At 54.9% G+C, this 26813-nt stretch overlaps 3 protein-coding genes and 1 long non-coding RNA gene across 6 annotated transcripts in view; 2 read left to right on the top strand and 2 right to left on the bottom strand.

Annotated features, from left to right (window-relative positions):
• PKN1 (protein kinase N1) overlaps nucleotides 1-3987 on the bottom strand; it is a 21415-nt gene extending 17428 nt beyond the window's left edge. Inside the window, exon 1 of one of the 2 annotated variants that reach the window (XM_081814031.1) lies at nucleotides 3822-3987. In XM_081814031.1, the coding sequence (XP_081670157.1) occupies nucleotides 3822-3842 (21 nt within the window). In that variant the 5' untranslated portion in view covers nucleotides 3843-3987. Of the gene's footprint in view, nucleotides 1-422; nucleotides 536-3821 lie in introns of those variants that run through there. The other variant, XM_081814022.1, reaches the window with a different exon arrangement.
• Nucleotides 3988-4026: 39 nt separating this feature from the next.
• On the top strand, nucleotides 4027-5809 carry LOC145720508 (uncharacterized). 2 transcript variants are annotated; one of them, XR_014143495.1, is made up of 2 exons: nucleotides 4027-4888; nucleotides 5070-5809. It is a non-coding gene; the product is annotated as an uncharacterized LOC145720508 (long non-coding RNA). The 2 variants fall into 2 exon arrangements; XR_014143490.1 differs by having other exon boundaries at nucleotides 5059-5809.
• Nucleotides 5810-12792: 6983 nt separating this feature from the next.
• DDX39A (DExD-box helicase 39A) lies at nucleotides 12793-20888 on the top strand. Its single transcript, XM_006730572.3, has 11 exons — nucleotides 12793-12944; nucleotides 16658-16869; nucleotides 17004-17131; nucleotides 17964-18056; nucleotides 18435-18618; nucleotides 19334-19452; nucleotides 19778-19909; nucleotides 20000-20109; nucleotides 20213-20357; nucleotides 20505-20652; nucleotides 20739-20888. Exons 2-11 carry the CDS (start codon nucleotides 16662-16664, stop codon nucleotides 20753-20755), a joined length of 1284 nt encoding a protein of 427 aa, XP_006730635.1. The 5' UTR covers nucleotides 12793-12944; nucleotides 16658-16661; the 3' UTR covers nucleotides 20756-20888.
• An 85-nt stretch (nucleotides 20889-20973) lies between these two features.
• ADGRE5 (adhesion G protein-coupled receptor E5) lies at nucleotides 20974-26807 on the bottom strand. Its single transcript, XM_081814261.1, has 14 exons — nucleotides 26777-26807; nucleotides 26644-26690; nucleotides 26437-26514; nucleotides 25370-25547; nucleotides 25181-25288; nucleotides 24734-24957; nucleotides 23987-24166; nucleotides 22989-23180; nucleotides 22526-22752; nucleotides 22352-22418; nucleotides 22139-22230; nucleotides 21883-22051; nucleotides 21696-21794; nucleotides 20974-21611 (listed from the first exon to the last, which is right to left on the bottom strand). Exons 2-14 carry the CDS (start codon nucleotides 26686-26688, stop codon nucleotides 21582-21584), a joined length of 1689 nt encoding a protein of 562 aa, XP_081670387.1. The 5' UTR covers nucleotides 26689-26690; nucleotides 26777-26807; the 3' UTR covers nucleotides 20974-21581.
• Between the last annotated feature and the right edge of the window lie 6 nt (nucleotides 26808-26813).

Genomic DNA, 26813 nt, shown 5'->3' with positions numbered 1-26813 from the left:
GAAAACAATGGGCTTGAAATCCAGACAGCAGGCCCTTTTCCTCTCTGCTATGCCCTCAAACTGGGAGGTGCCAAGGACAGGCCTCATCTTCCCTCTGCTATACCCCCAAACTACGTCCTGAGGACAGGCCCCATCTCTCTCCTGCTGTACCCTCAAAGTAGGAGGTCCTGGGACAAGCGCTGTCTCCCCTCCTCCTCTCGTCCTCTATAACTGGATCCTAAAGAGCAGAGCCCTGTCTCCTTCTTTCTCTATTCCCCCGATCTGGGAGCCTCAAAAAACCCCACATATTTCATTTTCAAAACAGAAAACTCCCAAACCCATCTCCTCCCCTTGGTCCAAAATCAAGAGGTACAGAGGGGAGGGCCTCCAGCCTGTGTCACTGGGGTCCTCTTTGCCCCCACCACCCCAACCCCAGCCCCCACCTCCAGCTCCTGGTCCAAAGGGGGATTGGCCTCCGCCATCCTGGGTCCCGGCTGAGGGCCCCGCCCTCTTCCTGAACCTCAGCCCTGCAGGGCCTCTTGACCGCCACTTCCTCTTTCCTGCTAGCTCCCAGCAGCCCCTGCGTGGGGCCAGCTCCGGGGCTCTGGGGCATCTAGGGGACCTTCTCCCTCAGTGCCCCCTCCAGGACTAAGCCTGCTTCTCAGGAGGCAACCAGGGACAGCCCTCGCTCTATGTCCTAGGAGGCTGCTACGGTGTGCACACACCTCACTAGTGTAGACATGGAGACCAGGCTCCCTTGAGTGTATACAGGCTCCAGGGGCTGACCTGGGTGTATACACCCTCTCGTTTACCTACAGGCATGTACACAAAACAGGCAGGCAAGTGTGTGCACGCCCCTGTGCCTACCCCATGTATACTGATAATGCACATGCCGGCCAATGAGTGCTCATATGGGCCGGCCCCCTTCCTGCAGATGCAGGCTGTCCCAACTTCCGGCTTCCTCTCAGTCTGGTCTACCTACCCCTGTGACCACAGCTAGGGCCCACCCAGGCCAGGGGCACCTCCCTGAGGCCCACATCGTGAGGAGACAGTGCCGGAAGACTGGGGTGAGGGTGCCCACAAGCCAGCGGCCCAGTAAAGGCCAAGTATGACTATTAATAATAAGAGCAGTTATTACGAGCCCCGCCTAGGTCACCTAATGCAAGTCCACAAGGTGGGTGCTGTTATCACCCCATTTTCAAGACAAGGAAACTGAGACCTGGAGTGGTGACATAGCTTGCCCTGAGGCCCCACAGCCAGCAGGAGGAAGGGCTGGGATTTAAAAGGGGAGTACCCACAATCTGATCACCAGCTAAGTGTCAGGCCTGGCACTAAGTGAGAATCCCCACTAGGAGAACCCGTTTCACAGACAGGAAAGTCGTTGTTGGCTCCCAGCCAACCCGGAGGGCAGCTGCCCCCAGCGAGGTTTAGTGCAGGCCAAGAGTGTCACCCCCACACCCTACCAACCCATCACACGAATCCTGAGCCACTGCCATTATTCTCCCCCATTTTCCAGGCGAGCAAACAGGCTGAGAGAGGTGACAGCAGCAGCTGGGGGTGGGGGGGATCCCCACACACACCTCCGGGGGCCCTGGGCAACATCCAGAAACATTTCTGGTTGTCACAACTGGGGATGGGGAGGGTGTGCTCCTGGCATCTATTGGGTCAAGACCAGGGAGCCTGCTCAACATCCTATGGTGCACAGGATAGCCCCCACCTCAAAGAATGATTCAGCCCCAAACATCAACAGCGCTGAGACTTGAGGAACCATGCATTAAAGGACACAGTTTCACACCCTGGGCTGCTGACCATGACCACCAGTAAGGATTTCCTAGCAGCCCCACCTGCAGAGGACAGGCCCAACTACATCTCTCCCTTTGGATAATGAACACCCTCATTGATGAATGCGCCCATTTTTCTGGTGGCAGAACCACAGCTCAGAGAGGCAAAGGCTCTGGGTCCAGGACACACAGTGAGAAAGTGACAGAGCTGGAATTTAAACCCAAGTTCACCTAATACTACCAGCTGGTGACCCGTCCCCGCCCATCACCCAGCCCCATTACATCCCTAGCAGGCAGAACAGGGTACAGCCAGGATCCAGCCAGCTCAAATAGGGAAAGTCCAGGCAGAGAGGAATAGAAGCTGAGGCCTGAGAATACCCAGAGCAGGGAGGGAAGGAGGGAGGCCCAGCCTCCTGGGTTCTCTTCCCTTAGGCCCAGCCTCCTGGGTTCTCTTCCCTTGGGTGACTCACTCCTACCCAGAGGGCAGGGGTCACCCGTGGGCCAGCAAGGCAAACCCATGATCAGGAGCCCGGCCCAGCCCTGGAGAATCCCTCCTCCCCCACTTCCCACCATGGCACACGAGACCCAGGTCCAGAGGGTCCACCTCCCAGAATCCCCCCCTTCCCAGAGCAGCCAGGGACCTAGACCCTCACGTCCGGAGATTTCAATGCTTTGGGCGTTTCCGGAATCTGGACAGGACATCCGTTTGCCGGACACAGAACAGACAGCCATACGTCGGGACAGACAGAGGGACAGGGTGGCAGGCCCAAGCAGGCACAAGAAAGGGATGACCAGGAGGGGCAAAGAGAGTGGGGAAGAGATGGGGGGGACCACAGCACAGGTCCAGCCTCATTCCAGGAATCACAGCCTCCACCCGGGTCATGTTTCACACATGCCAAGTGCATGCATGCGCCGGAGGATTCCTGTAGAGCCCTTCCAGGGCTGGGGGTAGAGGCAGAAACCCCAGCCCACCCCAGCCCCAAGGTCTGACCTTATGTGATCGGCAACACCAGATACGCCCAGCTCCACCGCAAGGCTGACAGGCCATCAGCAGGACTGGGGTGGGGGACAAGGGAGCATGGGGGAGACACAGAGGGGATGGGGGCAGGTGCAGAAGGAGACGAAAACCCAGTTACACAGCAACCACAGGACAACAAAGGGATTTTGAGGACACCAGAGGCACAGGATGTGCCTCGATTCTGAACCAAAGCTCAGAAGTCACCCTGGCCTTGCTTGTCACAGATGTGGAAGGTGAGTCCAAGGCTGTGATGTTCACAAGGTGGTACATGAAGAACCTGGCTGGTGGCAGGTTGGTGCCAGGCTGTGTGTGTGTGCGTGTGTGTGTGTGTGGGGGGGGGTGACCCAGCCCTGCCACCCATGCCCAGGTAGGGTTCCAGGTACAAGAGAATCCCCCGTCTGGGGTAAGGTTCCACCTGGCAGCCCTGACGGTGGCCGTGTGGGTCCCCCATTCCTCAACCTAATGAAGTGACTCGGGCACTTCCGCCAACAGGTGCCAATCTGGGTGGCGTCGGAACCATCATAAAGCTCAGTCTGAAGGCGAGGGGAGGGGGGGGCCGCCAGAGCTTTGTTGTGCGGGGGAGGGGCATGGACCGAGCGGCCTCCTCCCCTCCGAGCCACTGCGCCAGGCACCTGCCCCAGGTGGAGTGGCACTTGCTGGTAACCGAACGCGGGGGGCGGGGCGGGGCGGGGGGGGGAAGGGAGTGCCGAGTTGAGTGGCGGGGGCGACAGGCACTGAGACGCACGGCCAGCCACAGACACTCGAGTAGAGCCTCCGCCGCGCCCCCTCTAATTCTCGGGAAGGGGCAGAGCTTGGGGGTGCGGCGGGGGCCTTCAGGACCTCCCCGCTCCCCCTCGGTGCGTACCTCCACCTGCCGAAAAGTGGACCATGCTGGCTCCACGGTGTCGGCCCAAGGAGGGGGCGCCGGGCGCTCGGGAGGTCCCCACCTTGGCCGCCCGGGCCCCGGGGGCCCCGGCAACGCGCGAGCGGGGGTCCCCGGCGCTGGCCGGCCGCCGGGCGGCTGCGGACGCAGGTGCGCCTACCTGCACGGCGTCGCTGGCCATGTCCTAGCGCCGCCCGCCAGGGGTCCCCGCGCGGAGGGAGGGGCGGCAAGAGGAGCGCGCGTGCGCCCCGCACGGGGCGGGGAAGGGGCGGGCGCGGCGCAAGCCCCCGCCAGCGCGCGGCCCGCTCCGGCCTGCTCCGCTCGGGCCCCGCCTGGCCAGGCCGCCGCGTCCGCGCGCCGCGCCCTCCGGCCCCAGCGGCCGCCGGGCCCGGTCACGTGACCACCGAGGTCGGCTCCGGGGGAGGGGGCGGGGCCGAGGGGGCGCGGCTCCCGGCGGCCCCCGGGGCTGCGGGGTCTTGCCTGCAGGGTTCTCCCGGTCCGCGACTGAAATCACCGCGTCTGCTCCCCCGCCGCCCTCCGCGCCTTTGCCTGGTTCTGCATCCTCACTCTGCCCAGGGGTACCCCATCTGAGCGCGCGGGAACCCGAAGAAAAGACTGAACCACGTTAAAGCGGGGAGTGGCGGAGGCCTTTGGGCCTCCCGAAACCCCTCTAAAAACAAGAACAATTCATATCCCCCCGCCTCTCCTTTGCAAGCTCAGGTCTCCTGGGAAGGATCCCCCATTACCTGGAGACAAGCTCTGGACAGATCTGGGTTCAAATCCTAACATCCCATGACTTGGGGGAGCCCCAAAGTCCTAAGAGCGCCTCATCTGTGAAACGGGCTTTACCCACCCACCCCTCGGTGTTGGTAAAATTAAATGAGATCGTGCATGCCAATTGTTGAGAACACAGTAAGCGCTCAATAAATGTTAGCTGCTGTCATTTTTAATGTCATTGCCGTTGTTATGAAAATGGCTTGAATCCCGACTCCTTCACTGACTCTCTGTGGACCCTAAGGATCCTGTAGCCGCCCAGCCTCAATTTTCCCCGTTGTACAATGCAGACCTTTTCTTCAGAGCTGTTGCATGCAGGTGGCGTTCCATAAATGCAGACTCTTGCCCAAGCGGAGGAGGAGAGTGGAAGCCTCTACAGAGCTTCTCCAGGGTCTCGAGTCTCTAGAGCGTGCAGCTTGGCTCTTGGCCCACCCGCACTCCCTTGGAAATCCGGTGAGTGAGCCAAACCTTGGTCCCTGGGGCTCGGGGCGGGGAGCGCTCCCTGGCGACTGAGCCTGAACATGGGCGCCCTGCAGGGACCAGCCAAAATACAGAGAGCTGCGGGAACCTTGGTTACCTAGAGACCAGGGCGCGATGTTTTCTTTTCCTTTTCTTATTTGGAGGGTTTTAACAGAGAAAGAAAAAGGAGGAGGAGAATGACACCGATCCAGAATCCAGAATGACACCGATCCAGAATCCAGAAACCCCTTCAAAGGCCCCCACCTGGTCCGGTCTCATCACTCACCTGGACCAGCGCAGTAGCCTCCTCCCGGGACTCTGGGCTCCGACCTTTACTTCCTAGTTTATTTTCCCCACAACAGCCTAAGGATGCCTGTGAACACCTGAGTCAGGTCACATCCCTTTTCCGCCTAGATCCCTCCGTGGCTCCCACTTTCTTTAGAGCAGAAGCCAAAGTCCTGCTGGAAGACCACAGGCCTTGCACTATTTACCTCCTTCACCTTCGCTTTCACATTTTCCCCCTGCTCACTCCGTCCAGCCACACCAGCCTCCTGGCTGTCCCTCGATTATTTATCAGTTGAATTAAAGAACCCTTTGAGTTATTTCTTTTGCTCCCAATTTACAGTTGAGGAAACTGAGGCACATATCTCCCCAAGACTTTTGGATAATTTAGGTCTCCATTTAAATGTCACCTTCTCTGGGGCGCCTGGGCGGCTCAGTCGTTAAGCATCTACCTTCGGCTCAGGTCATGATCCCAGGGTCCTGGGATCAAGCACCGCATCAGGCTCCCTGCTCAGCGGGAAACCTGCTTCTCCCTCTCCCACTCCCCCTGCTTGTGTTCCCTCTCTCGCTGTCTCTCTCTCTGTCAAATAAATAAAATCTTTAAAAAAGAAATAAATGTCACCTTCTCTGAGAGACCATTCTATGCTGTCATATTTATTTAAAATATGGCCCTGTTTTATTTAAACTGTCACTCCTCTGAAATTGACCAGCATTTGGCCTATGCTCACTCAGGTTTTGTGGAATGAGTGAGTAGACACAGGGTGAGGTGTCCTCAGTTATAACTGAGGAAAATCCCCAGTTATGGAGCTGGTGTGTTTATAGCCCTTGCCCTGTCTTCTTCTAATTCTTCAGCCCATCTGTGTTACAGGTGGGGAGGATGCGGCAAAGCTAGGCTCCAAGCTGGCCCAGGGACTGGGCCACTGTGTTCAGGGATGGGCTTTCTGCTGCCTGCCAGGTCCCAGGCTCCCTCCTCCCTGGATGGAGCTGGGGAACCCTGCCAAATTCTCACTCCAACCTTCCAACATTCGTTTATTCAGTGGATATTTATCGATGCCCGCTGGGGACTTTGGTGGCACTGGAAACAGAGTCGCACTCAGGCTTGAAAGAGGGAGACCAAGGACTCATTGTGCAATCTCAACTAAATATGGTAACTGCACTGGCACCTCCCTGCAGCTGCTCTGGCCCCTCTCCAGTCTGCTTTGGGGCCTCGGAAACTCTAACCTGTCCCTGGTTCTCTGCAGGTCTTAGGAAAAACACCTGTCCCTTACCTGGTCTACAGGGTAGTCTTGTCAGGCCTCTGCCCACCTGTCCAGCTGCATCCCCCTCTACTCCCCTCATCCCCATCCAGCAACACTGGCCTTCCTTCTGTTCCTCAAATATTCTCACTTTACTTCCAACCACAGGGCCTTTACACTGGCTGTTTTCCGGTCTGGAATGCCCTTCCATCCCATCTCCCCAAGGCTAGCCTTTTCTGATCATTTAGGTCTCTGTTTAAACGTCACCTCTTCTGAGAGACCTTTCCATACCCTATCATATTTATTATAAATATGGCCCTGTTTTATTTATTTTAACTGTCACTCCTCTCTGAAATTGCTCAACATTTGGCCTACACTCACTCAATCTTTGCAGAATGTGTGAGTGGACACAGTGTGAGGTGTCAGGAGAAAGGTATCCCAAGACGACCCATCCCTTAAGGAGGTAGCTGCCCCACTGTGGAAGAGGCAGAAGGGCTGGCACTAAGGACAAATTAGGAAACCACAAAGTAGATAAAGAGGAATAGGGTGTCTGGTTGAAGGAACAACAGGGGCAAAGCCCTAGAAGTGGGTGAGGGAGAATTTGGCACGTCCTGATTCTTCCCCTCATCTCCATTCTGCTCCCCTCATTCACACCACTCTGGCCTCCTCACCACTCCTCAAAAAAGCCCATTACTACCTCAGGGCCTTTGTACTTGCTGTTCCTTTCTGCCTACAGTGTTTTTCCTTCTCATCTTGGCATTCTTTCTTCTTCACTTCATTTCCATCTTTACTCAAATGCCTTCTGAGAGTACTCCCTGGCTGCTACCAAACTACCCCTCACATAGCTCCATTTCTCTTCCTTGCAAATTTTAATAGATTTTACTCTATTTTCTTCCTTGTCTGTCTCAATCAGGATGTCAGCTCTCCAAGAACAGAGATCATTGTCTTGTTCACTGCTGAGTCCCCAGCTCCTAGAACAGTGTCTAGCACATGGAAGGTGCTCGAATAAATAGCTGCTGGATGAACAAGTGGTTGAACAAACAGGACATCATGGGGTATGGCTGGAGTGTTTAGTGCTGATGAACCTGGGGTAGGGACCGTTTCCACATGCCACAGATGGCGGGGATGGAGAGGGTCCAGCACTCCCCGGAGTTCAAACTTGACCCTGAACATGGTGGAAGCCGCTGATGGCTTCTTAGCAGGGGAGGAACTGAATGAGGATTCTTTCTCAAAAGGCTCTTTGCAAACCAAGTCTCCCACCAGCCAGCTGGGGGCCAGAAAAAGAAATATTCATCTGATACCAGAAAGGCTAAATGTATCAACAAAGCTAAACTCACAAACTTTGGGTTGAGGGGGGATAAAAAAAAAAAATAAAAGTAGAAAAAAAAAGATACAGTTTGATACTGTTTATATCAATTACTGGAAAACAGAAAGTGGAACTATGTATCAAGTTTATTAAAAAACTCCGGGAGTAGTGTGTTCCTGGTGTGCCTGGCACCCTGGATGAGGGGAGTGAGGTCATCTCCTGGCACCACTACATATCAACAGTCAGATTCTGAGGAAGTTACTCCTCTGCTCTGCGCTTCAGTTTCTTCATCTGTAAGAGCGGATGACAGAGTGGCACCTGCCCTCATAGGATTGCTGGGGAGCTTAAATGAATTAATTCTTTTTTTTTTTTTTTTAAAGATTTCATTTATTTGACAGAGAGAGACACAGCGAGAGAGGGAACACAAGCACGGGGAGTGGGAGAGGGAGAAGCAGGCTCCCCGCGGAGCAGGGAGCCCGACGCGGGGCTCGATCCCAGGACCCCGGGATCACGACCCGAGCTGAAGGCAGACGCCCAATGACTGAGCCACCCAGGCGCCCCATGAATTAATTCTTGTAAAGCACAGAACAAGGGGTCAGTTCAGTATAGTTCTTTTTATTTAGGTTGTTGTTTCTGTAGTGGGCGAGGGGAGGGGAAGTGGGAAAATGAACACAGGTGACTTCCATTTTAACTCTAAGGTGTGTCTTTTAGTTTTTGATTGTTAAGATTTTATTTATTTACTTAAAAGAGAGAGAGTGAGTGAGAGAGAGAGAGCATGAGCAAGGGGGAGAGGCAGAGGGAGAGGGAGAAAGAGACTCCCCGCTGAGCAGGGAGCCCAATGTAGGACTTGATCCCAGGACCGCTGGATCACGACTTGAGCTGAAGACAGATGCTTAACCAACTGAGCCACCCAGGTGCCCCTACCCATTTACTTGTTGATGGACATTTGGGTTATTTCCAGCTTGGGATTATTATGGAAAGAACTTTCCTTGTTCATATCTTCTTGTGGGCAAAAAGTGTTTCATTAACTGTTAGATCTATACCTAGGAGGATTGCTTAGCCATGATGTCATGATATTTAGCCCAAAAGATCTCATCTGGAGTGATTTTGCCCCCTCCACCAGGGGGGACATTAGCAATGTCCGGAGACATTTTTAGTTGTCACCCCTACTGGCATCTACTGGGGGGAGGCCAGGGATGCTGCTCAACATCCTACAATGCACAGGACCGCCCCACCGCGAAGAATGTGCCAGGACAAGTGTCAGTAGTGCCAAGATTGAGAAACCCTGGTTATTACAAACTGCCAAATCATTTTCCAAAGTATTTTCCCCATTCTACATGCTTGCTAGCAGCGGATGAGAATTCTTGGTCAAGCCGTTGGTTGTGTCACTTTTTTTCTTTTTAGCCATTTGAGTGGGTGTTCTTTCTTTCTTTCTTTCGAGTGGGTATGCTTTAAGATAGTTTATATCTTAAAATAATTCTGCAGTGAATCAAGCCAATATGACAAAGTTAGTTAACATTTGTTTATCTTGAGTGGTTGGATGTACTTTAGGAGGCTCTGATCATCTCCGGGTTTAAAATTGGTGTTTTGGGGGCGCCTGGGTGGCTCAGTCGTTTAGCATCTGCCTTCGCCTCAGGTCATGATCCCAGGGTCCTGGGATCGAGCCCCGCATCGGGCTCCCTGCTCCGCGGGAAGCCTGCTTCTCCCTCTCCCACTCCCCCTGCTTGTGTTCCCTCTCTCGCTGTGTCTCTCTCTGCCAAATAAATAAATAAAATCTTAAAAAAAATAAAATAAAATAAAAAATAAAATTGGTGTTTTGTTTCTGAATAGTAGAAGCTCCCCCTGGCTGCATGGATGGGGGTGTGCTGGGGTGTTTTCCCGTTTCCCCAGAATTTTGTTAACCTTAAACCATCAGTTATTTTACCAGCAAATCGGTTTATTTGGCAATAGTAGAGAATTTTAACTTGTGACAAGCAAGCTATGGCAAAACCATAGGCAAGTCCAGAGTACAAGATGGAAGAATGCAATTTCACAGTGGAAAGAGGGAGTTGGGAGGGGATATTATAAACAAAATTCCATTGGAATAAATTGGGAGTTCAAAGTGTAGGGGCTTTTTTTCTTTTTTTTTGATGGGGGAGGGGCAGAGGGAGAGAGAATTTTAAGCAGGCTCCATGCCCAGGGCAGAGCCTGGCACAGGGCTCACGGCCCTGAGATCATGACCTGAGCCAAAATCAAGAGTCTGAGGCTTAACTGATTGAGCCACACAGGCATCTTTCTTTCTTTTCTTTCTTTCTTTCTTTCTCTTTCTTTCTTTTTTCTTTCTCTCTCTTTCTTCTTTCTTTTTATTTCTTTCTTTTTTAAGACTTTTTTTTTTATAGTAATCTCTGTACCCAATGTGGAGCTCAAACTCACAACCCCTGAGATGGAGTGTTTCCATGCTCCACCCACTGAGCCAGCCAGGTGCCCCTCAAAGTGTAGTGGCTTTTCATTGGCTGAGTCGTGACTGTCTCTCATTGGCTGAGTCGTGACTGTCTCTCATTGGCTGGGCTGTTGCTGGCTCAGGAGAAAAATCTTTCCTCCTCCGGCTAGGGCAGTAAAAGTATAGGCTTCCAGGTGGGAATGTAAAGGGCTGACAAGGAGTGGTATTGTGAGAGAGCTCCCTCTTCTGGCCTCCCAACTTTATTTTAGTGAGCTTTCCCTTTATTAATTTTCACGCTTGTCAACAGGACTCAACTGGCTTTGGCTGTCTCCTCCGTAACTCACCTCAGATGATTTAATTATTCCAAGCTTGCCTCTCCTCTGCTTTCCTGGGGCACCTCCTCTCTCCCCAGGGACAGGTTTTCTCTGGGCTTCCAAGTTACCTGGCTTTGGCTTCTATCTCCACCTTTGTAGGATGTAGCCAAGTCTAATGGAGGGAGATAGCTTGGGCTTGGATCCCTGCCATCTGTGTGACCATGGGGCTGGAACTAACCCTCTCTGGACCTCAGGTCACCCGCCTGACAATGGATATGCTAATATATGCACTAATCTGCTCCAGGTGGGGGATTCAGTCAGTTGATAGCTTAGATTTCTCAGAACAAGACTGAGTACCAGGGTGGGAACTAGGTGAGGAAAGTGAGGCATTCGCTTCAGGTACAACATTTAAGGGGGTGCCAAAAATCAAGACACAGTGCTTTAATGCAATAATTTTTGAAACCAAAATCAATGCAAAAAGTCCAGATAAAGACCGGATCAGTAAGACTATACTTTCAAAAAAAAAAAAAAAAAGACCGGATCAGTAATCCTGATCTTTCCCTTTTGCCTCGGGCACTAATACGGCTTTGCTCCATGCAGCACTGTTACTGATCCTGTTTTTACTTAACATTTTGGTATTTTGTTCATCATAGATTTTAAAAGTTAATTTTGATTTTAAAATAGTGTATTAAAATTATTTATTTGGATGACAGTTTTTGGTGCCCCCTTAAATTTTGCATGCCTCACCCTCATCCTGGCCCTGCTGGGCACACTGGAGGTACTCTCTAAGTGTTATGGTATAATTATTACCTACAATATCTACGCTTTATTATTTAAAGCCTCCCTCTCAATTGACTGCTTTCTCTTCATTGGGCTTTTTGACTGAAGTTGTACCTCTGGTGGTATCAGCTCTGAATTTGTTGTCTAGAACATGGACCCCAAGATAGCCTACACTAAATGAAATTGAAAGGCTAGAATTTCCCCGGAAAACTGTGGAGGAAGGTTTAACTGTGTCAGGGGCTTAGGGAGATTGGAATGCTGTGGCAGTGCATGGAATGCATGTTTGACCAGCTTATCTCTCCTCCCTTTCCCCCCACCATCCCAAATCCCCAAATCAAAACACAGCTGAGAAAGAGGGATGCAGGTATATGCAAGGAGTGGGAGTAACTGGGACTTTCACAGGGTGCCTAGTGGGAGGGTAAAGCAGATCAACTTAGGAAAACTGTCACGATCTACTATAATTGAACACACAAATGACCTACAGCCTACCATTCCATTCCTTGGCATTTGCCCTAGAGAAGTGAACTTAGGTTCATGAAAATACTTCTACAAGCTTCATTGATAATGGCCAAACACTTGGAACAACCAAATGTCCATTAATGGGTGAATGGAGAAACTACATTGGCTATATTGTGGCTATACCGTGGACTACTACTCAGCAAAGAAAAAGAACTACTGATACATGCAGCACACGGAAAATCTCAAAAACAGTTTGTTGACCCAAAGAAGCCAGATACAAAAGGCAATCTATTGCATGATTCTGTTTTTATGAAATTCAAGATCAGAACTAATCCATAATTACAGAAATCCACATAGTGTTTTGCCTGGTGAGGAGGAAGAGGTGCGGTTCACCCGAGAGGGGCACAACGGAACTTTCTGGGGTCATGGAAATGTTCTGCATCTTCACTGGGCAACTGTCACTTGGCTGCCAATTTTCAAAAATCAGTGGACCTTTTCTTTTTACTATAAACTTTACCTCAGTAAAGTACCGGGGGGGGGGGGTCGGGTAAGGTTGGAAAAATGTAATAGAAGGAAAAAGTAAAATTAAAAAAAAAAGTTTCATGACTAAAACATCCTGGTTTGAGTTTTGTGGCCCGAACCTGCATGGCCACCAGCACAAAGTCTGCCCCAGGACAAGACTCTCAGCAAATGGGAACCGTCAACGGCGGGTGCAAACTGTCCTCTTCACGCAGGAGTCATTCCGACCTCCCAATCCTTTTCAGGACTCTTTCAGAGCCTCCACCCTGGAGAACCAAGTGGCCGCGGGCTAACGCCCACTTCAAAAGCCCTGAACTCCACGCCAGACGTAGAAGCCACGTTACATAAAGGCGAGACACTCGCCAAAGGCAAATCATCCCCGGCTTCGGCGGCCAGTACTAAATATGGCGACGCCCACCGAAGGCAAACCGCCAATCACGTGACAGCGCACGGTCCCACGTCGGCCTTAGCCCAGGGCGCCTACTTTTAGATTGACCAATGAACCTGAGGCATGAGGCACGCCCTGTTTCCTCTCTTCACCAATAGCCTCCAGACGCCTCTTGGAGGATCCAATCATCGCTTCCGTCTCTCTTGAATGAAAAGCCAGCAGTCCAGTGAGCAGAGCCGCAGACCGACGTAGGAGGCAGGAAGCGCTGCAGCTCGTGTTGAGGCGCGCGACCGGTAACCGGAGTCGGACGGCGCTCCTCGCAGCACGCGGAGGCGAACGGGGAACCAGGTGAGCGATGGGCCCGGGGCGCGGGGCCGCGGTGCGGAGACTTCGGACCTGCGGGCGAGCGAGCGGGCGAGGGGAAACGCCGGAGGTTAAGGGGAGGGGGAAGAAGAGGGGGCGCGAGACAAGGGGGGGCGTGGCGGTTGGGGCGTCCGCCGCGCGCGGCAGTGGCCGTTGAACGCCACAGCGCATGCGCAAAGGGGGGGCCGGTGGCTGTTGGCGCGCGGGGAGCATGCCCGCTTCCGGGAGTAGGCTGTCATGGCGGCCCACAGGTCGAACCCGACTTGGGGCGAAAGCCTGTCCGAGGAGACCGCCTAGGCCGTTTAGGGGAGGGACTCGGGGGGGTGGGGCGGCGCCAGGGTCTGGGGTTGCGGTGGGAGTAACCCGAGCTTGTAGACGCGACAGGCTTCTTCAAGTCCCAGGGACTTGCCCTCCCCCACTCTGCTATATTCTTGCTCTGCGTTTAAGGGATTCGGGGTTCCAGAGATTTAGAGCAAAAAAGATGTCTCAAAAGGCAAACTCCGAGGTGGAAGTCTTCCCTGGGGGCACTTTGAGAGTGAGTGGGTACCCGTGGGCGTGTTTGAATTGTCACTTTTCCGGTGTCAGCTTTCAAGTTAATCTGCTCCTGGGGCCTCAGCCGTCGCAGCCACCCCCGCTGGGTGGGACAAACCCCAGCAGTCCTTGCCCCCTCTAATTTGTTTTGAGCTTTAGATTTTGTGCCTCAAACTCAGGCTGTCCCTGAATCTGTCTCCCCATAAGAACAAAACGATTTCTTTTGACCTGTATCTTTTAAATGCACCATTTCCTCTTGGTCACTCAGGTTTGAAGGTCAGAGCAGGTGACTCTAGCTCTTCTCTGCCCAGAGATTACCCAGGAGATAGCCCTGCCCTGTTGAATGTTCCACCTTATTCTTCCCTCATAACACCCCCACCCTGGTTAATCCTCTCTTGGTGACTAGTTTTCCCTGTTGCTGGTCTCATTCCCCACTCATCTTCTACTCTGGAGTAAATTGCTCTGGGACAATTGAGTCACTCAACTCAAAAATTTAATCATCGATTCCTTATTGCTTAACAAAGTATGAATGTCCTCGACTTAAACAGTTTTCCCAGCTTTGTCCTCTGCCTCTACTTCTACCAGCCAGTCTTGCTCTCCATTCCTCACAAGGGCCTGGCTGCATGGGAAGTAACCCCTTCCTGTTCCGAGTACTTTTTTTTCAAGAATCAGATAAGGGTATATGCTTGTTCTAGCCCCTAAACTCTGCCTTGAGGCCTCAATTCTGATTCTATTCATTCAGCCATTGCTGTTGAGTGCTTATCTGTTTTAGGCTCTGGGCTGGGCAGAAGGGCTGACAGGCATGACCTAAAAAAAGGGTGCTTTTTTAGTTGTGGCTTGCAAGAAATGCCCTTCCGGAGCAAGAGTCCTGAAGAAAGCAGAGGGATTCATGACCGTTGTGGGCAGCAGGAACAGCAAGTGCAGAGGTGCTGAGGCAGGTTTGAGGCACAGCAGCAAGGCCAGTGAGTAAGGGTGATGGAGGAGATGAGGTTTGAGCGTAGAGGGGGGTCAGTTCGTGTAGGGTCTGGTAGGTCATGGTGAGGACTCTTTTCAGTTTTATTCGGAGCACAGTGGGAGCCTGTGGAGGGTTTTGAGCAGAGGGGTGACATTCTCTGATGTAGCTTTAATGGGCTCCCTCTGGCTGTTGTGGGGAGAGAAGATGGAGGGGGATGGAAAACAGGGAGACCAGTGAGGAGACTATTAGCATAATCCAAGCAAGAGGTGATGGTGCCCAAATACCCATCAACTGACAATGGATCAACTGGTATACCCATGCAAGGGAATGTTCAGCTATGACAAGGAATAAGGTACTGATGCATACCACAAAGTGGATCAGTGTCAAAACATGCCAAGTGAAAGAAGCTGGATGAATGGTGACATGTTGTATGATTCCATTTATGAGATGTCTGAAACAACAAATTCATGGAAAAGAAAGTAGGTTAGTGGTAGCCAAGGGGGTTGGGATGGGGAGGATGATAGGTAAAGGGTATGATCTTTTTGAAGACCAAGTGAAATGTGTAATGCATTCCAACTGTGGTGATCGTTGCACATATTTCTGACTGTACTAAGAACACTAAAAATCAGTGAGTTGTACATTTTAAGTGGTGAATGGTATAGCATGTGAATATCTCAGTAAAGCTGTTATAATTTTAAAAAAGAACAGTGAAGGGGCACCTGGCTGGCTCAGTCAGAAGAGCATGCGACTCTTGATCTTGGGGTCCAGAGTTTGAGCCCCACGTTGGGTGTAGAGATTATTTAAGTAAATATATAAAAAGAAAGAAAGGTGAAGGTAGCTTGGGACCAGTGAGGTAGCAGGGGCAAGAAGTGGCCTAATTGTCCTATTGGGACCTGTTGGCTGACTGGACAGGGGGAGAGAAAGAGCCATTGAGAGAATGGAATTGCCTTTTTTGAGAAGCAGGTCTGCAGGAAGAAACAGAGGGTTTGCTCTGGGTATTTTGCGTTCAGGTTCCAAGGGGAGATGTGGACGAGGAAGCTGGGTAACAGAGGCTGTTGTTGAGGAGAGCTGTCACCGCATAGAGACAGAAGTTTGGGAGGTCTGTCACACAGAGGTGGTTAAAGCCCTGGGGCTGGATGAAGTCATGGAGAGAATGAGAGAGGGAGGGCCATAAAGTGGGCCCAGGACCCTCCACATTCAGCTCAGGAAGAAGAGTGACTGCTTCAGCTCTTCCTCCCTCTAGACTTGGAGGCTGGGGTGGGGTTGGGAGGACAAAAGATCATATTCTCACTTTGGGGTCTCTTGTAGCTTGCGCCCAGTAGGTGCTGTATTGGATTAAATAAAGCCAGGAGGTGAGCAAGCTTTGTATTAATTCTATTTACCATCTCAGCTCTATTTTTATTGGCCTGGGCCCAGTGGGAGGCCTGTTCATGAGAGTACTTAATTATTCCCCTGTGCAGACCACAAATAGCGGGAGGAGCTGGGGCAGGGCAGACTATGCTCTCACACAGACTCAGGTCTCTCCAGCATTCTGGCAGCCACATCTTCTGGTCTCAGGGGTCCTACCCCGTGCAGGCCTGGTGGACTCCTTGGGCAGTGGTGGGGAGCGAGCTCCTTTGGGTTAGGTGGGCTGAGGTGGCTCATTAGAGTTTTCCTGGTGGTGGCAATGTGCTGCAAAAGCTTGGGGGTAGGGGCTTGATGAGTCTGAGCAGCCAGGCAAGGCTGGGAGTGGTTTGAAAGGGGTAATGTGGAATGAGGTGTGCAAGGGCCAATGAGGAGGGATGTGAGAACCATAGGGAAGTGTAGGGATTTCACTCAGAGCAGAGGGAGGCCCTGGAGGTGGAGGGGTGTGTGCATGTGTGGGCATGGGGGACAGGAGCCCAGAGAAAGATGAGGTGGCTTACAGCAGGGCAGGGTGTGACCACGACAGGCTAGGCTAGGAGGTGCTTCCCAGGTGGAGCTGGTGGGACTTTCTGCAGGAGTGTGTGGGCTGGAGGGAGGGTATGAGGGAAAGGGGTCAGAGAGTGATGGCCATCAGCTTCATCATCTGGGTCCTTTCTGTGCCGGCTTGTAAGATGGCTCCAGTGACTTGCTCCTCTTGGACCTGTGTCAACAGACCGCAGCTGCTGGGCAGCCTTCTCCCTCAGTGACCCTCGATGGGTGGGTTTTTTTCATTCGCTTCCTTCAGCTCTTCTCCTTCCTCTGTTCTCAGCACCATGGCAGAACAGGATGTGGAAAATGAGCTTCTGGATTATGAGGAAGATGAAGAGCCCCAGGCTCCTCCAGAGAGCACTCCTGCTCCCCCCAAGAAAGACGTCAAGGGTTCCTATGTTTCCATCCACAGCTCTGGCTTCAGGGACTTTCTGCTAAAGCCAGAGCTCCTGAGGGCCATAGTGGACTGTGGCTTTGAGCATCCATCTGAGGGTATGCCTCCCTGGTTCCCCCTGTCAAGAGCCTCCTCTGAGCGCCCTCACTGTGGTCTCCTCAGCCACCTGGCGAGGAGCCTGCACCCAGGGAGCATCCGGTTTCTGGTCGCTCATGCGTGCTCTCTCCCTCAGTCCAGCACGAGTGTATTCCCCAAGCCATCCTGGGCATGGACGTCCTGTGCCAGGCCAAGTCTGGGATGGGCAAGACGGCAGTCTTCGTGCTGGCCACCCTGCAGCAGATCGAGCCAGTAAACGGACAGGTGGGTGGGCGCCCTCCCTGTTGGGCCCGAGCTGCCTGAGGCGCCAGTGTCTACCGCTCCCCGTGTTAAACGTTTCCGATCCTCTGTGCTCTTTGTGGGCTTTTGAGATTAAGTACCATACTTAGTTGTGACAGAATCCCCCCAGAAATGATCAGCTGAGAGGGAAAACTGAAAAGGGCCCATGATTTTCCTTGCCAGAGGTACAGCTGTTAATTTGTCATGTGCTTTTCTAGATTGTACAAGTTTATTCAGGTGAGATTGTACTGAATAAAGATTTGTTACTACCGTTGCTGCTGACAGTTACTTCCTCACACATGAATTTTGTTGGAGAATCGAGGTGCCTTCCTGTGTTGTGCTTTTGTCATACTGGGGCCCACATCCATGGGCTGCGTGTGGGTGCACGAGCCCTGGTTTCCTTAGGGTCGACTGAAGGAGAGGGAGAGTCACGGGGAGGCTGTGTGGTCGCAGCACTTGGCATCGTGGGCATGAAGGCGGGAGCAGCCTCCTCCTTCAGTGGTCATGGGCCAGCCAGAGAGCAGACTCTCAGGAATCTGTTAGCATGGGTTACCTCACCAGCTAGGTCTCCCTGTGGATCCCGGCAGCAGGAGACAGTCCTCATTAGCTGAAGGGACACAGGGAGTGAATGGCAGGCGAAGGGTGGGGAGAAGGTGGAGCATCTGGACCGGACCTTCCAGTGGCAGGAGGTGTGGGGAGCAGTCGGGCAGGCACCCTTGAGGGACATGGGCCCCCATGGGAGAGCACTGGTGTGGGCTGTGGCTGGGGCAGGACTTGGGACACTGACTTGAGTGTTTCTCTTCCACCTGCCCTGCAGGTGACAGTCCTGGTCATGTGCCATACGCGGGAGCTCGCCTTCCAGATCAGCAAAGAGTACGAACGCTTCTCCAAGTACATGCCCAGTGTCAAGGTAAGTCTCAGGCCGGGCTGGGCGTGCTGCATGGTCCTCTGCAGCCTCGCTCTCCCAGCTCTGGCCCAGCCAGTGTTTACCAAGCTTGGCTGCAGAGGCTGCCTTTGAGGTTTGCGGTGGTTTATGTTCCTTAAAAGCCTGATGAATTATGCATGGCCCCCAGAGGCCTGTGCTGGTCCCAGCCATGGGGCTGCTTTCCACTGGAGTCATGGCCAGGCTCTCAGGCTCTAGGCCGGGGCGGGGGGGCCGGGGGAGGAGGTTAGGGGGCCGCTGGAGCAGAAGCTGATAGGGCTACAGGCTGGGTGGCCATCAGCTTGGAGTGGGTGTGAGCCTTCAGCGTTTAGACAGGCAAAAGCAACTTTCTCTCCACCCACGTAGGTGTCCGTGTTCTTTGGGGGCCTTTCCATCAAGAAGGATGAAGAAGTATTGAAGAAGAACTGTCCCCATGTCGTAGTGGGGACACCAGGCCGGATCCTGGCACTGGTGCGGAACAGGAGCCTGAACCTGAAGAACGTGAAGCACTTCGTGCTGGACGAGTGTGACAAGATGCTGGAGCAGCTGGGTGAGCGTCCTCTTTGGGTATGGGAGCTGCCGGAGGCCCACCCAGCCGCACCCTCCCCACCCTCACAGCCCCCCTAGCCCCCCAGACTTCAGAGCCAGGTGGGCCCTGACAGGATAGGCCAAAGGTTGCCTCAGAGAGGGGTCAGGTGGGTAGCTGGCACACAGGTCTTCTATACATGATTTCAGGGCAAGTTCTAGCATTGGCAGAGTGACCTGCTGCTTCTGAGCCCAAGCTGAGTGGGGCCACAGGGCCCAAACGAGCCGCGTCCGGGCCTGTGTACGTATTAGCCCTTGGAATGGGGTGGCCTCGCCGCCTGCTGAGTTAGTTCTAGCCCCCTGCCTGCCCTGAGTGAGCCCCGCCAGGGCCGGTGGGAGATGGGGCTTGTGTCCTGGGAGGCGGCTGCAGCTCTCACCCCAGCGGCTGTCTCTGCCTCAGGCTCCCCTCCCTGAAGCGTGGCTCAAGGCGCGCTGGCACGGCTGCTCCGCTCTGGCAGCGTGTAAGTGGATGGCAGCTCCTCTCGCGCCTGTGCTCGCCCCGAGTCCAGCCCCTCAGGCACCCGGGACTCACCCCTCCCTCCACTCCTCGGCTCACACCGCCCTCGTCAAGGCGCTAACGGCTCCCTGGCACAGGTTGGGAGGAGCTGGGGCTGGTCTCGGGTGGGGGTCGTGGTCTGCCAGGCACTCATGCGCACCCGTTTGTTGCCCTCCCCACCCAGACATGCGGCGGGATGTGCAGGAGATCTTCCGTCTGACACCCCATGAGAAGCAGTGCATGATGTTCAGCGCCACCCTGAGCAAGGAGATCAGGCCTGTCTGCAGGAAGTTCATGCAAGATGTGAGTAGGCTGGGACTGACAGCTTTGGCCCTGCTGGGTTCTGGGGCCTGAGCTATTGCTGCTCCAGGACACCCACCCTTCCCTCACTGCACGAGAATGCTGGGAGGCCCAGGGGCCTGGCTTCCCCCCTGTGTCTTGTCAGACTGGGAGCTGAGCTTGGTCTATACCTGAGTCAGACCAGGGCTGAGGTCAGCTGTTGGGACAGAGGTGTATACTGGGAGACAGCCCGCCCTCCGGGAAGCATCACAGCATGGAGTCCTTCGCTAGGACGTTCTGGGCAGGCCAGATGCCCGGAAGTAAGCCCTGCCTGCCCCTTCCTGCACAGCCCATGGAGGTGTTTGTAGACGATGAGACCAAGCTCACACTGCACGGATTGCAACAGTATTACGTCAAGCTCAAGGACAGTGAGAAGAACCGCAAGCTCTTTGATCTCTTGGATGTGTTGGAGTTTAACCAGGTGACACTGTGTGGCCCTTCCTGGGGTTCTGGGTGTGGGGGAAGGGGCGCTCTGACTCTGACCGCTGCTTCCTGCCTCCCTCCCTCGCAGGTGGTAATCTTCGTGAAGTCAGTGCAGCGCTGCATGGCCCTGGCCCAGCTCCTCGTGGAGCAGAACTTCCCGGCCATTGCTATCCACAGGGGCATGGCCCAGGAGGAGCGGTGAGTGCGTGCCGCCCTCAGAGGCCCCAGGCAGGCACCGCGTGGGGAGTGCCGCTCAGGAACCCCGTGTCTGACGGCCGCCTCTTGTTCCTCCTGCATCCAGTCTGTCACGCTATCAGCAGTTTAAAGACTTCCAGCGGCGGATCCTGGTGGCCACCAATCTGTTTGGCCGAGGGATGGACATTGAGCGAGTCAACATCGTCTTCAACTATGACATGCCCGAGGACTCGGACACCTACCTCCACCGAGTGAGTGGTTCCACAGACGTGTCACTTCCCTGACGTCCTCCTCCGGGGGGGTGCGGGGGGGCAATGAATGGGGATGTGGCCCTGCTTGTCATCAGATCCCCAGGTTATGTCTCTGTGGCCTGACCCCCTGCTTCTGTTACCCTGCAGGTGGCCCGTGCAGGTCGCTTTGGGACCAAAGGTCTGGCTATCACTTTTGTATCTGACGAGAATGATGCCAAAATCCTCAATGACGTTCAGGACAGGTTTGAAGTGAACGTGGCAGAACTTCCTGAAGAAATCGACATCTCCACATACAGTAAGTGTCAGGCGGGCCGAGGGGCTGGGCCCAGACAGGAACCCCTGTTCCCCATCTCACTGGCTTCCCCTCTGTGTGTCTTACAGTTGAGCAGAGCCGGTAACCACGCGCCTGATGGCCAGAGCTGCCCTGTGTCCTGAGTGCTGCTTCCAGGCCTCTTTCTAGGCATCAGCGGGCCTTCCTTTTTACTGTTCAAAAGCTGTAGATTTGTGTATGAGTAAAGTTTTATTACGGAATCCTGGCTCCCGCCCTGTCAGTTCTCAGCATTTCACGGACGTAGCAGGCTTGGCCAGTGAGCTCCAGCCATCCCCCACAGCCAGCTTCTGTTATCAGTGTGGTATTTAATTTTTAAGTGTCAACATTGAAAGGTTTATACAGATTAAAAAAAAACCATACAGTATCCACAACCTTCACAACAGCGAGAGCCTTCTGCCTCCAGGGGCAGATGGGCCTCTGTACCGTGAACCTCAGGCGACGGGGCTAGGAGGGCCCCTGCCCTTCTCCCACCCCTGGCCTCAGTCTTAGCTTAAGGGGCAGCTTGGGCCCCAGCACCCTGGCCTCTCGTTCTGTGGCAAAGACAGATGAGGGGAAAGGCCAGGCCGGGCACAGGAGTCCTCGGTCTGTCCAGGCCTGTGTAGCAGGGACGGGCTGCAGCCCCGGGCCAGCTGCTGCCCTCATGTTGGGTCCCAGCTGGAGTGCAGCCGAGAGGCCGCCAGAAGCAGGCCCGGCAGGTCCAACTCCCCACCTGGCTGGGTGTTCTGGGGTTCGGTGCCAGACTACAGCTGCTGCCCCCTGCTTTCTATGATGCACGTGGGGGCCAAGGCAGGAGGGCAGAGGGAGCGGAGTGGTGGAGGAGGAGGGAACAGTCTTCAGCACGTGCAAAAGCTGCTGAGGCCGCAGGAGCTACCGGCCTGGCCAGACCCGCGCTGTCACATACCGGACTCGGAGGGCCTGTGGGCCTGGTGAGAAAGGAGCACCGTGAGAACGGAGTCTGGGTGGGGTGCCCTCTGGCCCAGCACCCCGACCCCAGGCTCAGCCCTTACCTGGGTCTGATTGTGGCTGGTGCCAGACGTGGATGTGGTGAACTCCGAGTACCTGTTCGCCGTGACCCTGCCGGCCCACCTTCTGTACTCCTCCCTCACCTGTGGGGCCCAGGGTGCCAGGTTAGGGAAGGGGCAGGCCCCGGGAGCGGGGCCCCCGCGCACCCCACCCATAGTGGCTGCAGCTCACCTTCTTGTTGAGCAGGCAGTGGAGCACGAAGAGGAAGAGGCCTTGCAGGCAGTTGAGGATGGTGAAGGTGTAGGAGAGCAGCCAGCTCTGCGGGTTGAAGAGGAAGAGGCCGAAGACCCAGGTGCTGCCCAGCACAAAGAGCTGAGCCACAGCCGTGACGGTCAGCACCCTGCAAGGAGGGCGGGGCTTCAGTGGGGGAGGCCCCGCTCAAACACCCTAGGCTCCCTGCCAGCCCCCTCCTGGCCCCTGCTCTCACCTGGCCTTCTTTAGTTTCTTCATGTCTGGGTTGATCTCCGAAAACTTCTGAGTGAGCTTCCAGACAGTAGTCACGAAGACGACAGCATTGCACTGGGCCGGGAGCACAGAATTTGCATTAGGGGGAGTCCTTGGAACTGCAGGGAGGGAACTGGTCTAGTAGGGCTCGGTGTGGGGTCACGCCCCTCAGGCTGGGGGCCTGGGAGGCACTTACCAGAACGATGAAGGTCACAGGTCCCAGGAAGCTCCAGAGGAAGCCACGGGCTGGGTTCAACCAGCAACTGGGTGAGAGGGGAGGGTCCCGTCAGAGCCCCGGAGGGGCGGGGCACTGTGGCCCGGACTGGGGTTCCCTGCCCTCCAGTCGAACCGCTCGCTTGCTTGCACTCACTAGAGGGTGCGGCCATAGCCCTCGCTGTTGACGGCCGCGGAGATGCCCACGATGAGCAGGGACACCCCGTAGCCGATCAGGCAGAGCTGCCACTTGCTCAGGCCCTGGCCCTGGAACACGCGCACCACCAGGAAGTAGAGCTCTACTCCCTCGAGGCTCATCCAGCAGAAGGCGGCCAGGAAGAAGTAATGCAGTAGTACCGCCACCAGGCGGCAGCGCAGCCCCACCTGCAGGGCGGGGGCGGGGCGACGTCGGGGAGGGGCGGGGCCGCCAGGGGCCGCCCCCGCAGGGCCCTCCCTCGGGCGGGCGGGGCCGCGGCCTGGAGGGGGGCGGGGGCGGGAGCCCCGTGCCTCCCGGGCTTGTCCTCACCGAGCCCCGGGAGTGGGCGGGTCTCCCCCTCTCCCGGGCCTCGCCGGCCTAGCGCTCTGGTGAGGGTGGGACCCTCCACCGGCCCGGACCTCACCTGGCCGCCTTCGTTCTCGATGCCCGCCAGGAAGATGGCGGAGCCCACGAAGAGGCAGATGCAGAGGTGCAGGTGCACGGTGGTGCGCGAGCCCTGGATGGGCCGCACCAGCAGGAAGGTGAGGATGCACAGCAGCAGGCAGACTAGCGACAGCACCAGCCCCAGCTTGGTGATCAGGGCCAGCTTCTGGTCCTAGATGCAGGATGGGGTGCGCGGGGCTGGGTCAGTGCCCTGAGGACTTCCTGCCCTCGTGGGCCTCACCACCCAGACCCATCTGGGGCCTGCCTTGTAGGTCTCTGATCATGCCGCTCACCTCCCCCGACATCCTCTGCCCTCAACACCTGAGCAAGCCTGCTGTGTGTCTCTCATCCTAAATACCGCCCTGGCCCCCCCAACAACCATGGATGCAGCAGGGGTCCCCAGTTCCTCCTGATGGGCCTCCCCACTGAACACCCAGACTTCTGAGAAGGTCCCCAGTGAAGCCTCAAGGCCACATCCTTCTTTTCTAATACTGATGGTCCCATCTTTCTGATCCTCCTCTCCCTCATCTCAAATTTTACTCCTTCTACACCTGTCACATTGTCAACTCACTGAAACCCACCTTTTTGTCCTTCCTGGACTTTTGGCCTCGACCACAAGCGCCCCTACTCTGCTTGGCCCATTCCAATTAAACATGCGGACCAGCTTGCCTATGGGTCTCTGAGGTCTCATACAGAAAGTTGTGCTCCCTTAGGAGCTTTCAGCAATATTTAACAACTGGTTTGAAGTGGACAGTCAGAGCAGGGACTGCAGTGCCAGGCCACACCGCTTAATTGCTGAGCCATGGGGAGGTCTGGCGGGGGTCCCAGGGAAGAGGCTGGGAGGCATGGGGTGGGGCCACCTGGTCTGTGTGACCATATAGGGCCAGTTGGGCCTTAACCATCAAGAACCAGCTGCCTGTCTCACCTAAGCCAACCTTGCCACCTGTGGGCTTTTGAGGGTGGCCCCTGGCTGCTCACCTCTATGTCATAGTGGGCCATGAGGATGGCAAAACTGCTCAGGTGGTTGCACCGGCAGGTGGTGCTGCCATTCCTGGTGCCCAGGGTCTGGCAGCCTGTCATGGCCCAGTGCCCACTGCTGTTGCCGTCACTCTTCCAGAATGCACAGATCAGCTCCTGCCGTGGCCCAGGTGTCTCCGGCTGTGGGCAGGTGGGAATGGTTGGAGTGGTTAGCCTGGAGCCATTCTTGGGTCCTGGGCTTGGGTTGAGCCCAAGGAGGGCTGCTTTTCCTTTGATAAGTATTTACTGAGCACCTACTTTGCTCTGTCCCCCAGCCTGGCACACAACGAACAGGGCAGACACAAGTCCCTGCCCTTTTGGGGTTGGCATGCTAGTGGGGGAGACAGATGTAAATAATAAATCTAACACGTAAACTAGATAGTGTGTTAGAAGGGAGTAAGTGCTATTAAAACAAGGAACAGCATAGAGGGAGATGGGGCATAACTACAAATTGCAATTTTAAATAAGGAGGTCAGGGAAGGCCTAAAAGAGGAGGTACTATTTGAACAAAGACTGGAACCAGGTAAAGGACTGAATTGCGTGGGAGAAAATTGTGTCCCAAACAGAGGGCACAGCAAGTGCAAAGGCCCTGAGGTCCGTCCGAGGAAGGAGCAGAGTGGGGAAATGAAGGCTGCAGAGGAACCACCGTGACCTTGGCTAAGTAAGGGGTGAGGAGTAGGGCTGATTCCTCCCCACCTGAATACTCACCAGGTGGGAGAAGGCAAAGGTGACAGGGGAGTCAAGTTTCTCTGTGTTTGTGTTGCTCAGAAAGACCAAGTTGACTGCCGAGAGGAGCCTAGGCTCGGCGCCACGGAAAGGACTTTGGTGGATTTTGTTCAGCTGAACTTTCTTCTCAGGCTCCAGCTCCAAGGAGGCGTTGGCTAGCAATTTCTGCATGTTGCAGCTGGAGAGGATACCCATCACGGTGGGGCCTGGGGGATAGACATGTTGGTTACCTTCTCCTGCCCTCCTTCCTCCCATGCCCCATCCTGCCTCCTGAGACCTCTGATTCAGGCTCTCCAATCCACCAGGATGCCCAGGGGCCCTGGCGATAGCTCAATTTCCAGTTGTTACATATTCAGAACCTCACCCCTAGCCACATCCCTGCTCCCCTCCCCTCTCCCACTGGCGTCCTCTCGGATTCCCTGCCGTTACCTGAATCCCTGGCTCTAGTCGCCACAGCCCAGTCCAGCAGCATCCGTGCATGGCTCTGACCCATGGTGATGTTTCCTTCCCCACGCTCCTGGATCATCAGGGATAGCTCTGAGGAGAGAGGGGCAGTGACTGGGGGCTCTGGGTATGGGATGGGGTCCAGGGCTGGGGCAAGACAGGGCAAGGTCTCACCTGTGTTCGAAGGGGAGAGATAGGTGAAGGAGGCTCCAGGCATGGCCTTGGCCAGCGTCCTCAGGACTGCTTCGTAGCCCAAGAGGAAGTGGGTGGCCATGAGGTGCCTCTCAGGCAGGGGCAGGGTCTCCAGGTCCCTGGGGGCCTCCAGCATCTCATCCACTGACTTGATGAGGTCCTGGGAGTGACGGGTGACAGCTGGTGCGTCACTGTCCCTCAGGGGCTGCCCAAAGGACCCTGACCTCACCAGCCCCCTCCACCAAGGAGCACACTGCAGAACCACCTGGGGCGGCCTGGGGGTCAGTGGGGTGACAGGGGAATCACTGAGACGGTGCAGTAGTCAGAAGACAAGTGAGGGGGTTGAGTATAGGCCTGCACGCATGGACCGTAACTGGTGCTTAACTTGTCCCAGGCGCGGGCTTCCTGCCAGTCTCTGGTCTAGGTCTGCCCTGTCCAGAACGGTTGCTCTCGAGCACCCGAAATGTGGCTCCACGTTGCAGTGGTAATATTTTGAATCTACTGGATTAAATGCAGTCTTCACATTAATTTCACTTGTGTAATTTTACTTGTTTATTTTAACATAGCTCCTAGAATATTTAAAATGACCCAGGGGCTCCCACATTCCTACCCGGCTTAGCACATAGGCAAACACATATCACGCTCACCGCATGCCAGGCCCCGCTCTTTCTTTGAACTTTCCTTCTATTAGTTCACGTAAAACCTTCCAACTATATAGAGCAGGCATTACTTTCAGATGAGACTGAGGCCCAGAGAGGGGGAGTCACTTGCCTCAGGTCACATAGCAGAAAGTACAATGGGTGGGGGTAGGGGGGTGTTGGGGAGGATTTGAACCTTCGTGGTCTAACCATGGAGGTGAAATTCCTAACTGCTCTGTTCTTTTGGCATTATATTCCTTCCGTGTGTGTGTGTGTGTGTGTGTACATGTTTTGGGGTGTGTATGTACATCTGTATTTGTGTAACCCCTGCTTGGGCTGTCTCCACCCACATGGAAGCATCCCTCAGCCACCCCCATGCTGTCCAGGGGTCCCCTCAGCTCTTGCCCTTACCTGCATGGTGTCCTGAGCCAAGGCTGGCTTGAAGTCTCTGTGCAGTTCTTGGACTCTTTCAAAGAAGTGGGACATGCTCTGAGGAGAGGGGACATGAGCGGGGTCAGAGAGCCTCATGTGTGGGTGGGGGAGCTGGGGGAAAATGGGTGGATCAGGCGGGCTGCACAGAGGGATTCCTGCCTCCTGGTCCCTGCTGGGGCCACTCACCTGGCTCTTGATTCCAGGGGGTGGGGTCCAGGTGGGGAAGGACATCTCTGCAGGGGATAGAACACCATTCATTAGGTGTGAGAGTGTCTGTGTGTGTCAGGGGCGGGGTCTGGGGTCAGGTCAGACCAGGTACCTTCACAGGTGGTGTTGGGCTGCCTATTCTGGAATCC

The sequence above is a fragment of the Leptonychotes weddellii genome, chromosome 1, assembly GCF_054177405.1.
Source record: "Leptonychotes weddellii isolate Sample4059 chromosome 1, ASM5417740v2, whole genome shotgun sequence".
Classification (NCBI taxonomy): Eukaryota; Metazoa; Chordata; class Mammalia; order Carnivora; family Phocidae; genus Leptonychotes; species Leptonychotes weddellii.
Note: the sequence above shows the minus strand (reverse complement) of the source record. Positions and strands in the feature narration are given on the sequence as shown.